The following is a 15381-nucleotide window of genomic DNA, read 5'->3' on the forward strand; positions in this document are numbered from 1 at the left end:
TATATATATATAGATAGATAGATGTGTGTGTGTAACTTCTTGTATCTTACTTATAGCTCTCAAAGACTCAAGTAAGAGGTCCATCAACAATGACTGGAAAATTGAACTTCCAGGAGAATTTGAGCTGGCTGGAACCACTGTGCGCTATGTTAGAAGAGGAATATGGGAGAAGATGTCTGCCAAGGGACCCACTAAGACTCCTTTATATCTAATGGTAAATTGATTTGTATTGTTACTCATGGAAACAAACACACACACCCACACACAGATACACTACCAGTAAAAAGTTGACTGGTAGTTGAAAAGGTAGACGCATATACTGATTTAATGTTTTTTCTTAATTTTAGATTCTCACTGAAGGCATCAAAACTGTTAATGAATACATATAGAAGAATTATGTAATAAATAAAAATGTCTGAAATAACTCAAAACATGTTTTAGATTTTAGATTCTTTAAAATAGCCACTCTTTGCTTTGATTACTGCTTTGCACACTCTTGGCATTCTCTTAATGAGCTTCATGAGGTCTTCACCTGAAATGGTTTTCCAACAGCTTTGAAGGAATTCCCAGAGATGCTGTGCACTTGTTGGTCCTTTTGCCTTCACTCTGCGGTCCATCTCATTCCAAACCATCTTGAACGGGTTTAGCTTAGGTGACTGTGGAGGCCGGGCCATCTGGTGCAACACTTCACATCACCCTTCTTCTTGGTCAAATAGCCCTTCAACAGCCTGGAGGTGTGTTTGGGGTGATTGTCCACGGCGAAAAATAAATGATGGTCCAATTAAAAGCAAACCGGAACCAATGATGGCATGTTGCTGCAGGATACTGTGGTAGCCATGCTGGTTCAGTGTACCTTCAGTTTTGAATAAATCCCCAACCAGCAAAGCACCCCCACACCATCACACCTCCTCCTCCGCTCTTCACGGTGGGAACCATGCATGTAGAGAGACCATCCTCACCTCAGACCAAAGCATAGATTTCCACTGGTCTAATGTCCATTCCTTGTGTTTCTTGGCCCAAAGAAATTTCTTCTGCTTGTTGCTTTTCCTTAGTCGACATTTCTTAAAGGCCTGATTCACACAGGATCCTCTGAACAGTTGATGTAGAGATGTGTCTGCTACTGTGTGGCATTTATCTGGGCTCTAATCTGAGGTGCTGTTGTAATTTCTGAGGCTGGTAATTCAAATGAATTTATCCTCAGGAGCAGAGGGGACTCGTGGTCTTCATTTCCTGGGGCGGCGCTCATGTGAACCAGTTTTAGTGTAGGGCTTGATAGTTTTTGCAACTGCACTTGGGGACACAAAAAACCTCTAAGTTTTACCAATTTTCTGGACTAACTGACCTTTAATTCTTAAAGTAATGATGGACTGTCGTTTCTCTTTACTTCGCTGATTGGTTCTTGCCATAATATGAATTCTAACAGTTATCAAATAGGGCTGTCAGCTGTGTACCGACCTGACTTCTGTTCCCAACTGCATTAAGAAGGCAAGAACTTCCACAAATGAACCCTGACAGGCTCACCTGTGAAGGGAAAACCAATTCAGGTGACTACATCATGACGCTTACTGAGAGAAGGCCAAGGGTTTGCAGCACTGTCAACAAAGCAAAGGGTGGCTACTTTCAGGAATATTCAGAGTTATTTATTCATTTATTCTTTGCTTCATAATTTCATATATCTTGAATTCACATATTTTACTTATATATGTATATATATATATATATTTCAGTGTATCTACCACTGAATCAGAGGACTTTTTTTTTTTATTAAGCCACTTAATGCTCACCTGTGATTCATTCAAGCATTAAAAAGGCACCCAACTCCAGGGTTGGACCAGTTTTATAACCCTAACAGACAACTTGGCAAATAAACAATTATAAATACCATTTTAGCCACTTTATAGAAAGGCAGCTACCCAGAACACAGCCATGTTGTTACTGTATTTAAACAATTCAAACGGAAACAGCAGTCTTCTTTTGACTATGGTGGTCCTATCTCAGTCCATCAGCCAGTCAATCTGCATCCCTCAGATTTTGTCAGTCTTTTTAAAGATATAAGTTATGTCTCTATTGAAATGGATTAGGCATTTGAGTTTTACCTTTTTAAATAGCCACCTTCCTTCTGGTGCAGCTATAAATCTCTGACGCGCTTTATTATTAAAGTTTAAAGAACAGAAAAGAAACGTTTAAAGAACAGCTATACACTTGACTGGGTTTATCAACAATATTTTACAGCTAGAAAAGCAAATAAATGTAGAGAAATTTGGTAAGCTATAGGTACAACTTCCCTTGTCTTTCAACCCTTCTATGTCATATTAACAGGTACTGCTGTTTCATGACCAGAGCTATGGAATCCACTATGAGTACACAGTGTCTTTAAACACAAGTCAGAACAGGAGCAGTGAGGAACAAAGGGAACCAGAGTATCTCTACATCTGGACACATAGCAGCTGGCAAGACTGTAATGTCCATTGTGGAGGAGGTAAGCTCTCTGCTTTATTTGGTTTGCTTTGTGGAAACAAACAAAAATGAAGTAATACAGGGGAACTGACACAAAAGGATGAAGCTAAACTCCAAAGTACCAGGAACTGGGAATATAACTAATCAGGAAAATGCTCAAAGAACTATATAAACAAAACTATAACCAGGAACTAAGGAAAACAAAAACACGATACAATTAACAAATACATTTCCAAATTAATTCAAAATAAAACAAAACCAGACAGTGCGTAAACCTTCACAACCATGACAACATATGTGTGTACTGTAGACTTGATAGACCCAAATTAGGCAGGACACATTGGAAGGATAAAAAACTGGCTCGAGTTTTGTCAACGGGGATGCAGCCCATACAGACAAAAATAACCAGAGGGATGAATCCAAAAAGGCAGGTCATTAATTAGAAGCAGGCCAGAAGAGAAATAAGTGGAACTTGTAGCCAATGTTAGAAATGTTGTGAGATGAATTTGGAAATAGGAAACAGATGAGCAGGTAGGGATGGAAATTGATAAGAATTTAGCAATAACGATTCAATTATTGAAATCACCTCTCGATTTGATTTCTTTGATTCTCATTTGGTTCTTACTGGCTTATTTGTCAAAGGTTTGTGCATGTTGGAGGTATTTCCCCATGTTGTTGTGATCTGTGTTAGGGTCACTGCTCAAAAATTTACGTAGTACAGATATTACACTTTCCTTAAAAGCAATGCAATATGTTACTTAATTACTCTAAAGAGAAGGTCATTTTACCATAAATGGCCTCCTTGACTCCGCCCTCAAACCAGCGTTCCTCCCTGTCCAGGATGTTACATCCTCATCATTGAAAGAGTGTCCACTGACCTGTAGGTGTAAACAAACTGCAGAGTCCTGGCCTGACGAGGTGGCTCTTCTGTGTTGTGCTATTCGCTTCGCCAGAGGTTGTTTGGTTTCCCCGATGTATAAATCCTGGCACTCCTCCTGCACTTAACAGCGTACACCATGTTACTCTGTTTGTGTCGGGGGACCCGATCCTTGTGGCGGACCAGTTTTTGGCGCAGCATGTTTAGGGGTTTGAAAGCCACAGAGACTCTGTGTTTAGACAAAATGAACTCAACTGTTCCCATACTCCTGACACATACGGGATCACTAAGGGTTTTCACTGTGATGGCAGTTGTCTTTCTTCTCTCCTGCATTGAAACCTGCAGTTAGCTGACACTGAAGAAGTCACTTGGATGAGTGACGTTTCTCTTAGACCAGGGGTAGGCAACCTTTCTGTTGATGAGTGCATCTAAAATTTCCTCAGACATGCCATATTGGCTCAGTTTATTTTTCTTATCATTGTTGTGAGGAGACCATAAATAGCATTTGCATTTTCTGTTGTACAGTTCATTTGCTGTTATGGATAAAAAGTCTTAATTTGTTTCAAAAGAGCTGATAACTATTCGCTGACAGCTGCCAACATCTGCCAACAAATATGATTCTATAAAGTTGTTCTATATAGTGTGTAACTGTTAATATAGAGCGCTATTAAATTTATTGCTAATGCAGTCATATGGCACACTGACCTCTGAGGAAATGTTAGATGGCACTCGCCATCAGAAAGGTTGCCGACCCTGCTGTAGAGTAAAATTCTAGTATCACTGTATGTGAATGGGGGAATGTGGCATCTTGCATAAAGCACTATGAGTGCTCCAATAGACTAGAAAAGCAGTAAGCACTAAGTCCAACTAGTTAAAACTCAGACACTACTTTATAATATAAAGTAGTTAATATGGTGTTATTAAAAACGTGTTGCATTTTCCCCCTTAAGTCCCTCACTCAATTCTCTCAGCCACGCTGATTTTTATGGGTACCTCAGCAGAAATGGGATAAAGAAATTCTTATTCCCTGCTCTTTTCTGGTATTTTATAACGGGTGGGATAAGGTATAGCACTTACCGGTATGTGTGTTTGTATGTGTGTCTGTGTGTGTTTTGTACAGGAGAGAGGAGGACAGTGGTTTCATGTATGAGGATAGTCAACAAAACTATGGAGGTTGTCAACAATAGTTACTGTCAACCTGAAAACCGACCGCAACCGCAAGTACGTCTCTGCAACACTCACCCCTGCCAGTACCGGTGAGACACACACACACACACACACACACACACACACACACACACACACACACACACACACACACACACATTGGAATAGATACAGTATGACATAATACATATACATTATTTAGCCCATTTTTAGAAATTCTTTTGCTACAGCAGTGATGATGTAGTTGTAATAATAACATAACAGAAGATACAAATAACAAAATACGTATACTTCCCTACAAAACTCAGTAAACACACGAAATCTCGGGTCATACTTCATTTTCTCAATCATTTTTAGGCCATATTCAGACTGTAGTTCGTTCAGTCAATCAAACAATTTATTTATAAGCAGATTTAAAAACCAACACAGGATGACCAAAGTGCTATACAGAGTTGGTTATCAATAGGTCAATGTTTTGGGGGTTTTAGGAGCATTCATTGCACTATGAAGCACAATAAGTTGAAGTAATTTCTTTTTGTGTCCTGTTTGTTTTCAAAGATGAAAACCAGCACAAAGAGACTTCACAGCGATCACCATGGTGATTCGACTTTAGATGGATGGCTCACTTTATCACAGTAGTGGGCAGGGGTCGGCATTTACTCAGCTTTAACATCACTCTGGGTTCTTGGCTAGGTTAGCATTAGCATGCTGTCTGAGCAGGTACTCACGAAGAGCCGAAATTTTGTTAACAGTATAATGCAGCTGTTTCTGTCCTGAAGCAGTCTCCACTTTACCGCGCTTGTTTTTTTGTTTGTTATTTGTGCAATAAAAAAAAGTAATGTCCATATCCATGCTGGAAACCGCGCAGTTATTGTACTCCTCCGACACGCGAACTGAAATCAGCTTATCGTAGCGAGAGTGCACGAACCGATAAGCAGGATAGATATAGGCTGGCAAGTCGGTTCTCGATTCCATCACCATCACTAACCGTTATAGCTCTATAGAGCTTGGGGACAGAGCTCTGACAGTGCAGGTATGGATCATGGTCCACTCAGACTCAATGGCCCCAGTCTCCCGACTTGCATGCTGTTGAAGCTTTGCTAGAAGTGGGAATTCTCACAGACCAGGGTCTCTTCCAGACTTTCACAGTGTGCCCTCACTAACCATGGGGCTATTTCCTTATTCACGGTGGGGCCCAATAGCCCCAATCCTGGTGAGATAACACAATCTACTTTTTTTCTCCACCGAGGTGTCATTGTAATTGCATTTTCAGAGCACTAGATGCTGCTGGTAGTTTTGTAATTTAGGAAAATAACTTCACCCGAGTGATGACAGAAATGATCAGTTCAAGGTTTCACAATGGATATTCTATAACCCAGTATTAGAGCCCGTAGGTGTGCCATGAAACATGATCAGGTGTGCCATGGAAGATCATCTGGTTCCACGTGATTAGTACTGTAAGCGATCAGCGTGATGGGCAAAACACTTACATTCTCTTCCACTAGAGGGCAGTACAACTACCTGTTCTAATTAAATGAGTCACGCCGTAAGACGACGCAGTGCGTAATAGCAATAGATAAATACAACGAAAAATTCAAGTTACGAAGGCACTGAACGGCAATATGCCCGCGTAATGAAATAGATAAAATAGAAAATAAAAAAATTAATTAATTAAATTCAATAATGTTACGTACATGTACACGTACGTATGTATGCATGTATACGTATGCTTTCTTCAACCTCTGACACCTCCTCCTCCACCAAGAACTTCGTCTTCAGCCAGCATCGCCTCACTCAAAAGGCGACGGAAAAAGGTGCTTCGACTTACGAAAATTGTGACTTACGAAAGACCCTCTGGAACAAATTCATTTCGTAAGTCAGGGTTCCACTGTATTTGAAAAGAAAAAGTGTTCAGTCTGACCTGAGTCCTGGAGAAAACTGACTCAGATGAAGACCCTAGTATGAGCAGTGGTCAGAAGAAAGCAAAAAAGGTATACTGGGGACAAACCGAACCAAATCCTCTACGCCTGGTGCACAGGGAAAAATGATCAATATGCTTTCTGTGACATCTTTGTTTGATGCTGTGCCCTGTGACTTTTATAATGTGAAATATGTGCTGTGGCTCCAAAAGGTTGGGAAACACTGCTCTAACCAGTAGATAACATCACAGAAGTTACATCCTTGTTTGTTCTACCATTCATTGGTATGATTGAACTCAAAATGTAAACAACTGATATTTTTCACAGGTGGATGACAGGTGAGTGGGGGCCTTGCTCTGTCACTTGCGGTAAAGGTCATCAGCAGAGGGAGGTGTTGTGTCTTTACCACCTACAGAATGGTTCAGTCATCCACACCAGGGACCTGTACTGCCAAGGAGGAAAACCTCCTGTTTTACAGGGCTGCGAGGGCCGCCTTTGCCTCACAGCGTGGGAGGCTTCAGAATGGTCCAAGGTATGGCACATGCACACTTTCTGTACTTTAATTTTAAGAAAACATGAAACTGTAAGAAGAGCCCTTAAGAGTATACCGGATGTATTTAATCTGTAAGATTAAGGGCATCCTGTAAGAGGTGTACTGATTTGAAAACTGAATCAAATTCCTCACCCAGAATATTTGGAAGTCACGTCATTTGGTGTATGATGCGCCCTTTTTCTGTAAGCATCTGCCAGATTCCTTCAGATGTAATTTTGCTGCAGTGTCAAGAATGCAAATGTTCATGTCAGCTCCTTTAAGTAGCGTAGGATCGAAAAACCCTTGGATTTTAATCTAACAGAATCAACTTTTGGAGATTTACTTACCTGGATGATTGAGACTGCATCAAGACATTTCTTTCTTATTCTTTTCTCCAGTGTTCATCAAATTGTGGTCAAGGTGTCCGCAGACGTACAGTGTTGTGTACAAACCCTCAGGGTCTGTGTGATCCATTATCCCAGCCAACTCAAGAAGAATATTGTGAGGACTTCTCCAAATGTTACGAATGGAAAACCGGAGACTGGTCCAAGGTATGACAAAAGCAAATTCATATATATATATATATATATATATATATATATATATATATATATATATATATATATATATATATATATATATATATATATATATATATATATCATAACAGAATCAACTTTTGGAGTAAAGAGCTAAAGTTATAGCAGTATAATGTGGTTGTTTCTGTTCTGGGGACAGTTTGCAATTTACCATTGTACTCTCATCCTTTTGTAAAGTGATGTCTATATCCACGCTGTAGACTGCACCACTAGTTTTCACTTCTGGCTCACAAACTGAAATCGGCTGATTTTAGCACAAGTGGAACCTATAAGTAGGATCCATAGGCAAGCAGACTTACAACTGCTGTGAACCGGTTCTTAATCTTAATATTCTTATTATTGTATAACGTTGAAGTTGGCTAAATCTTGATTCTTGACTCTATCCTGATTTTCATTTATAATTTTAATGCACTTTACATTTTTAATCAGAATCAGAATACTTTATTAATCCCTAAGGAAATTATTCCTCATTCCTCGTCATCATGCTCAAGGTTAATATGTGTGTATATATGAAAATGACAACAACAGATATACTTCTGCAGTGAAGTACATAAATCATTGCCAAATGAATCTCTCCCATGGTAGAATGTGTGTAGACTATTCACCCTGTGTTATAGCCTCGGGAATAAGTGTTTGAAATAATCTACCTCTGTTTAAAACAATGCTGTTAAAAGATGAATAAATTAATTCCTACTGTAGTATTTCCTTGCTCTTAAGAGTTCTCACCTGTAAAATGATAATTTTACTGTTCCATTTAAAAATCAACCAAGTTTAGTAAAACCTCTGCAAACTGGCACTTTTCATTTGCTGTTTCAGTGCTCATCATCCTGTGGAAAGGGACTGCAGTCACGGGTGGTTCAGTGTATGCACAAGGTGACCGGTCGACATGGTAACAACTGCTCTGTGATGCTGAGACCACCAACATATCGATCCTGTCACAGTGGGAACTGTGATGAGAAAATTAATGCGAATACCATCACCTCCCCTAGGCTAGGTGAGACACTGATCGCAATTGCAGTTTGCATTTTTAGAGGATAAAGAAATCTTGCACACAGTACAGATTCACCTTTACCTACTGAACAGCTAAAGCTTCCTCAAGTTGTAGAACACTAAGAAAAGAGCTGCTTTGTAATTTAAAGAACTGGAACACTTTCTCCGAGGCACAAGCTCAATTTACAAATGATTAAGGTCTGTTGAGCAATTTGCTTGATTAATAAATATACAGAAAAGTCAGAATTAAACTTGCATGTAAATGTGTTTCATAGATTAATTATGATAGTTTTTGGAAAAATAAACAGAAATTTGTGTTTGTGTTCACTGCAACATTTATTTATTTATAATAACTGGTTATAATACCATCCTTGCCTTCAGGCAACTGATGTTACAAAATGTATGACGCCTTTTGTATGGCCTGCTTTAACAACGTGCTAACCTTATTTACAATCAATATGAAGCGCCTTGAGGCGACTTTTGTTGTGATTTGGCGCTATATAAATAAAATTGAATTGAATTGAATTGAATTGATGTTGTGATTTGGTGCTGTTTAATTAAATAAAATTGATTTGAACAAAACATCACTTATTGTAGAGATGCAAGATGCAAAAAGAACTTTATGACTGGCTCTCACCAGGTTTTACTCATGTATGACGATTAAAGCCTGGTGTTAAGATAACATTTAGAATGAGATTTATGCTAGGGTTGTTTATGTTAGAGTATTTGTTTGTTCTTAGTGAAACCTAGGGGTAAGAGGAATCTCAGTGAAGGTCCTCACAAAAAAAAACAAAATATATTGCAGTGTGTGTATTCATTCTCCCACCATGACAGCCCCATTCTACCCACCCCCTGTGTGGTTCAGTTCAATTCAATTCATTCATACAGCACTAAATCACAACAACCTCAGGGCACTAAGGTAGACCCTACAATAATACACACAGAGAAAAACCCAACAATCATATGACCCCCTATGAGCAAGCACTTTGGCGACAGTGGGAAGGAAAAACTCCCTTTTAACAGGAAGAAACCTCCGGCAGAACCAGGCTCAGGGAGGGGCGGGGCTATCTGCCATGACTGGTTGAGGTGAGAGAAGGAAGACAGGACAAAAGTAATGCTGTGGAAGAGAGACAGAGATTAATAATAAGTACGATTCAATGCAGAGAGGTCTATTAATGCAGAGGTTTCCAAAGTGTGGGGCCCGCAGAGCCATTGCAAGGGGGGCGCGGTATGAAAAGAAAAAAAAATGAGGACACTGTCACCATAATTGACAGGTTTTTTGACGGGGCTCCCACACAAAAGCAAAGCAGGAGATGAAGCATCGCCAAATATGTTCCCAGGTGGTGGGGGGGCGCGAACATTTTTCTTGTAAAACAAAGGGGGGCCTAGCAAAAAAAGTTTGGGAACCACTGTATTAACGCATTTTGAGTGAGAAAGGTGACTGACGAAGAAATACTCATGGGAATCCCCCCGCAGCCTACACCTGTTGCAGCATAACTAAGGGAGGATTCAGAGTTACCTGATCCAGCCCTAATTATTTGCTTTAGCAAAAAGGAAAGTTCTAAGCATAAAGAGTCTGCAACTGACTGCTCTTTTATTTGTGTTACCTGTTGAAGTTCAGCGTCTGGCTTTTGGGCTAGTGTCAGCAAACACTCGGCTCTAGCGTCGCTCTGGGTTCTTGGCTAGCTAAGCGTTAGCATGCTAGCTGGCTAACTTAGCATTAGCATGCTGCCTGTCCAGATGCTTGCAACGAGCCAAATGTGTGTTTGCAGCATAATGGAGTTGTTTCTGTCCTGGATGCAATTTCCACCTACCATGCTCTTATCCATTTGTGCAATAAAAATGAAAGTTATGTCCCCATCCATACTGTAGCCTGAGCCAGTGAGAATTGAAATCAGCTGATTGTAGTGCATATGCAAATTGAACCGGTAAATAAGATTGATAGCAGTTCCAAGGAGTTGGACGACTGGGAACCGGTTCTCAATTCCATCTCTACATGCATATGTACTTGAGTGACAGTCCATTCTTTATTTAACACGATGTTGACCCACCCTATGCAGCTATAATAGCTTCAACTCCTCTGTGAAGGCTTTCCACAAGGTATAGGAGTATGCTTATGGGAATTTTTAAACTATTCTTTCAGAAGCTCATTTTTCAGGTCAAACAGAAGGCATGGCTCTCAGTATATGCTCTAGTTCCTAAAAGTGTTCTGTCTGGTTGATGTCAGGACTCAGTTAAGTTCTTCCACACCAAACTGGCTCTGCGAATGTTTCTATAGACCTTGCTTTTTGCACTGGTGCACAGTCATGTTGGAGCAGGACGGAGGCATTCCCAAACTGTTCCAACAAAGCTGGTAACCTGAAATGGAGAAGCGTGATTCAGAGAACACGCCTCTACTGCTCTACACTTGGTGGTGTAAGGCTCGACCATAGAAACCCAAACTGTTATTGAGCTAATCTGAAGACCCCATGAAGTTTAGAGGTCTGTAGCAACTTTGCAGAAAATTGGCTACCCCTGCACATTATGTGCCTCAGTATCCACTGACCTTGGATGCTGGCCTACCGCTTCATGGCTGAGTTGCTATCATTCAGAGTCACTTCTGCTTTGCCACTAACTGTGGAATATTTAGTAGCATGGTGCTGTGATGGGATGCCACCTGCGATGGGATGCACAGGTGGCATCGCATCACAGCACCATGCTGGAATTCAATGAACTCCTGTTTGTAGAAGCATTCTACATGCTTAGCTGCTTAACTTTACACACTTGTGGTTATGTGGAAGTGATTAGAACATCAATTATTTAGGTGGGTTAACATTTTTGGCAATATAATTTAATTACAAGCAAAAGTAGTATAATGGGGAATTAAAAGAAATGCTTAGGAGGACATTGTTAGAACAAAAATGGAATGATCCCACTCAATTTGTCACACTGGTAAAAAGATATGATTGATTGCTGGGAAGGCATTGCTAATGAAGTACACTTTTATTAACATTTAACAAGACTCTCACATCTGCTAAATATACTGAATTGCTGCTTTCTTCTCTTCCACCCCAACAGCTGCTCTGACCTACAAGTGCTTGGGGGACAGGTGGACAGTGTACTGTCATGTGATCCGGGATAAAGACCTTTGTCAGGACATGAGGTGGTACCAACGATGCTGTGAAACCTGTCGGGTCTTTTATGCTAACAAAATACTGCACAAGCGCTAATAACCAAAAGCACATACTCCCTTTTAAATGTTATATAATACTGATAAATAATCTACAGAAATTATTTGGGTTTTTTTTTATTTAAAATAAAAAAGGTAAGTATACATAAATGTATACTGGAAACAAGAATATTTAGCTTGTAATTTTAATGCACATTAGAAAATATCTGATATTTTACTTGCTGTAGACAAAAACAAAGAACAAACTTTATTGTACGCAGCAACTGACAAATGTGTGTTATATAATAACCTGGCAGGTCCACTAAATAACATGTGATTCAGAGTAAGCATGAACTTTCCCCTCTCCTTCTTTTGTATTGTTTCTGTTATATAGCAAATTTCAAATCATTGGTCACTTTTTTAATGTTTAAGTAACATTATGTAAGTATTAATAAATTACTGTAATATGTGCCTATGATCAGGAGCCATTGTAAAATACTGTAGAACTCTACTGAATCACTCCAGCTTATAATAGAAGACACACTGATCTTACTCGGGTGTGGAAAGCTCATGTAGCAGATAACGATGAAAACAAATTCTGGGGCTCTGGTAGTGTTTGGTTTGCGCTCAGTCATTCTCCACCACCCTGAGGGGGGTATTCCATTTTGACCTTGGGACTTTAGGCTATATTTGGCACAGATATCCCTGTATACTATGCCAGCCATGCCCTGTCTGCTAGCATCTTGGGACCTCTTTGCACAGCCTGCACCTGAGGTCTTGCCTGGTGTGGTAGATCCCAGCCTCTATCAATCTTGCTTGTTCCTGTGCAGACATGATTAGTGCCTCTGTGCCTTCCAAAATGGTTCCTCTACTTGCTCTTCTTCTTTCTCAAGTTACTGCCGCCTGAGATATTCAGAGCTGGTTGGTTTCGGTGATGGTCACACCTTGAGAGCGTACTTCACGTATTCTTGGTAATCGACCAAAAGGGTCCAGTTTTCCAGCTGCCATACTGAACACCTTGAACGCATCAGTTTTTTGGGGGGGGGCTTGGTATCCATCTCAGAGGGTGGGGATCACAATATCTCGTCCTGACCTAAAGTCCTGGCTTCCCCTTGCCGTAGCGTTCATGTACCTCATTGATCTCTAGTTGTGATAGCAGTTGCTGTCAATTTTGATCCTGGTAGTTTTTGTTTTTATAAAGTTGTGCAAAGGAATTAAGTCAGCTAATCTTTTTTAGTTTGATAGTAAGATTTTACAATTCAATCATTTAAACTGCCTGTAGTGATCAGGAGCAAGAATATAACTATTTCACTAGCAGTATCTGATTAGATGCACCAAGACCTGATGCTAGTTAACCTGTATAGTTGCATATACAGCTAAACACAAGTCAGAACCAGTATTTGTTGTAGACACAGCTGACAATTCTGTTCAGCCTGTTCAAACCTCACTGGTGCTGCTTCTTCCTCTTTTAAAACTGCCAATCAAAAGTTATAAGCACTTATTTTCCTCAGTATGAGGTGCTCAAAAGAACATCAGTTACTAGTGTGATTATTATCCAGATAAAATAGCCAGATATAATATTTTTTCTCAAATGGCCAAAAAATGTAATACTTGATGAATTTTATGGGGTCTTTAATGCTTTTAGCTGTAAGACTAGAAGGTGCTGTATGAATGCCAGTTCATTTCCCTTATACAGTCAGGGAGAACACATGCGTGTTGGTGTGTATATCATCATATGATAAACGTGTTTTACAGTTGGTTGAATGGTGCTATCTTATAACTTGTTTCACATTTGTGGAATTCAGATTATGTCCGTGTATGATCCTTACAATTAATGGCTGTCTGCTTTTATTTGTTGGTGGATTGATACCATTGTTTTGACAATACTTTTTTTCTTATGGTATAAATATTCTTTATTATTCTTGTACTGTTCTTTGTTAGTTGCACATACACCATGTTTGATTAATAAAATTTCAATAGTAAGTGTTTTTCACCGTGCTGATTGAGAGCTGGGTATTTGTGTATGCATGCATTTGTTTGTATATTCATGCATAAAGACGTGTCATAGATGGTTAATTTAATAAAATGAAAATTATACTTTCTATGAAGAATACTGTATGTAAGTATTAAAAATATTTTATGCTGTGATTTAAGTATCTCTTATATTTATGAACATTTTTGCCTGAAACTTGATTAAAAGGTTGTGACGTGCAGCTGAAAATTCTGGAAAAGCCTAGAAAGTGGTCTTTTTTTAAGACTAAATGTAAATCTTGAAATCTGACATTTTTTCATATTTTAGAATTCGCCACGTAAATTTAGAATTCACTTATAAACAGTGAGATATGCTGGTGGTAGAAACTGCATTTTGTGTTGACTTGTGTCTAACAATTACATTTTTTGCTGATCATCAATTTATGTGTGATAAACATATAAAAAATAGGAAATCAGGAAAGGTTCAAACACTTCTTGACACCGCTGTCGATCAACACAATGAGTATATAGGGTGAAACGTTTAAGATACAGGTACACCATCACGTGTACACGATTTGAGAGCAGAAAAGAGAAACAACCATCCTGCATCCTGACATCACTCTGAGCAGCTGTGTGATTTTTATGTTAACAGTGTCCCAGATTTGTGACCCACTTGGTGACAGAAAAGTGCCAGGCTGTTTTTAAGTCTTGTTTAAAACACACTTTTACTCTCACGGTACTGAAACTGCGATCCAGTATTTGTGTTTCAGTCTTTGTAATTCTTTAATTATTGTTGTTCATGTTTTTGGGTTTCTTTAGTTCTCAGTGATCTTAGTTGTGTTATCTCAGCCTGTGTTTGAGTCTGTGTTGTTTACCTCCTGTAAACAAGGATGAATTATTGATCCATTAATTAATGAATTTCACAAAAAAGAATTAAACTCTCAATGAAAACCTCGTTTCAAAAACCATTTTCCGATTTCCAAAATCGTTTTTAAAAAATAGGTAAATGGATTTTTTATTTTTATTTTTTTAAGAATAGCTGTCAGTTCTCCTATTCCTTATATCACTGCCCTCTGCCAAGACCGGAGATGGCACTACTGATTTAAGTTAATTTGTTTTAATACGTGAGTGCATAGATTCATAGACAATGTGTGGTTTTATTTTATGTTTTTACATGATGCTTGTCTTTAGTTTCAGTTGAAAAGTAATACTCAAAAGTTGGATGATGAATTCATCAAAACCCAACCAAATCCCAACAAAGTATACTAAATGTCACTGAATGTCATTCCAGTCAGTACAGTTTAAGCATTCACTGCACCTACAGTACCTGAGTGCTGTGAAATATACAGTGAATGATGTGGAAGAAATTTTCACAGAGATCATAAAGTAATTAAATCAAGTAGTAAATAAGTAATTAAATCACAGCTCATAGTTTGGTTGTTTATTTTCAAATGTTTTTTTCTGTCTGTTGGTCTGTTTGATGACAATTTGGACTCCTCTGGGAGATGAGGACACGCCCACATTTGTGTCATACCGCAGTCATGTTGTCCTCCATAAATAGCAAAAAGCTTAAATAAATAGATGATTTTATGCTTACTGACATCTTAAAAGGTACAAACTAATTTAAATAAAGAGAATTCAGAGAAAGTAAAAATATTTGTACATTTATAAATACTTCAAATATAGAATAGAGTTAAAATAGCTCACTAAATGTAACAAGA

At 38.9% G+C, this 15381-nt stretch overlaps 1 protein-coding gene across 1 annotated transcript in view; it reads left to right on the forward strand.

Annotated features, from left to right (window-relative positions):
• Nucleotides 1–13782, forward strand: part of adamts17 (ADAM metallopeptidase with thrombospondin type 1 motif, 17) — a gene marked incomplete in the record, with an annotated part of 108412 nt that extends 94630 nt beyond the window's left edge. The window contains 7 exon segments of the mRNA XM_005945713.3: nt 57–214; nt 2320–2479; nt 4455–4590; nt 6748–6952; nt 7351–7503; nt 8368–8545; nt 11599–13782. Of these exon segments, the coding sequence (XP_005945775.2) occupies nt 57–214; nt 2320–2479; nt 4455–4590; nt 6748–6952; nt 7351–7503; nt 8368–8545; nt 11599–11750 (1142 nt within the window).
• Nucleotides 13783–15381: the final 1599 nt, after the last annotated feature.

Source organism: Haplochromis burtoni, unplaced genomic scaffold, assembly GCF_018398535.1.
Source record: "Haplochromis burtoni strain Fernald_Lab_line unplaced genomic scaffold, NCSU_Asbu1 Contig_450, whole genome shotgun sequence".
NCBI lineage: Eukaryota > Metazoa > Chordata > Actinopteri > Cichliformes > Cichlidae > Haplochromis > Haplochromis burtoni.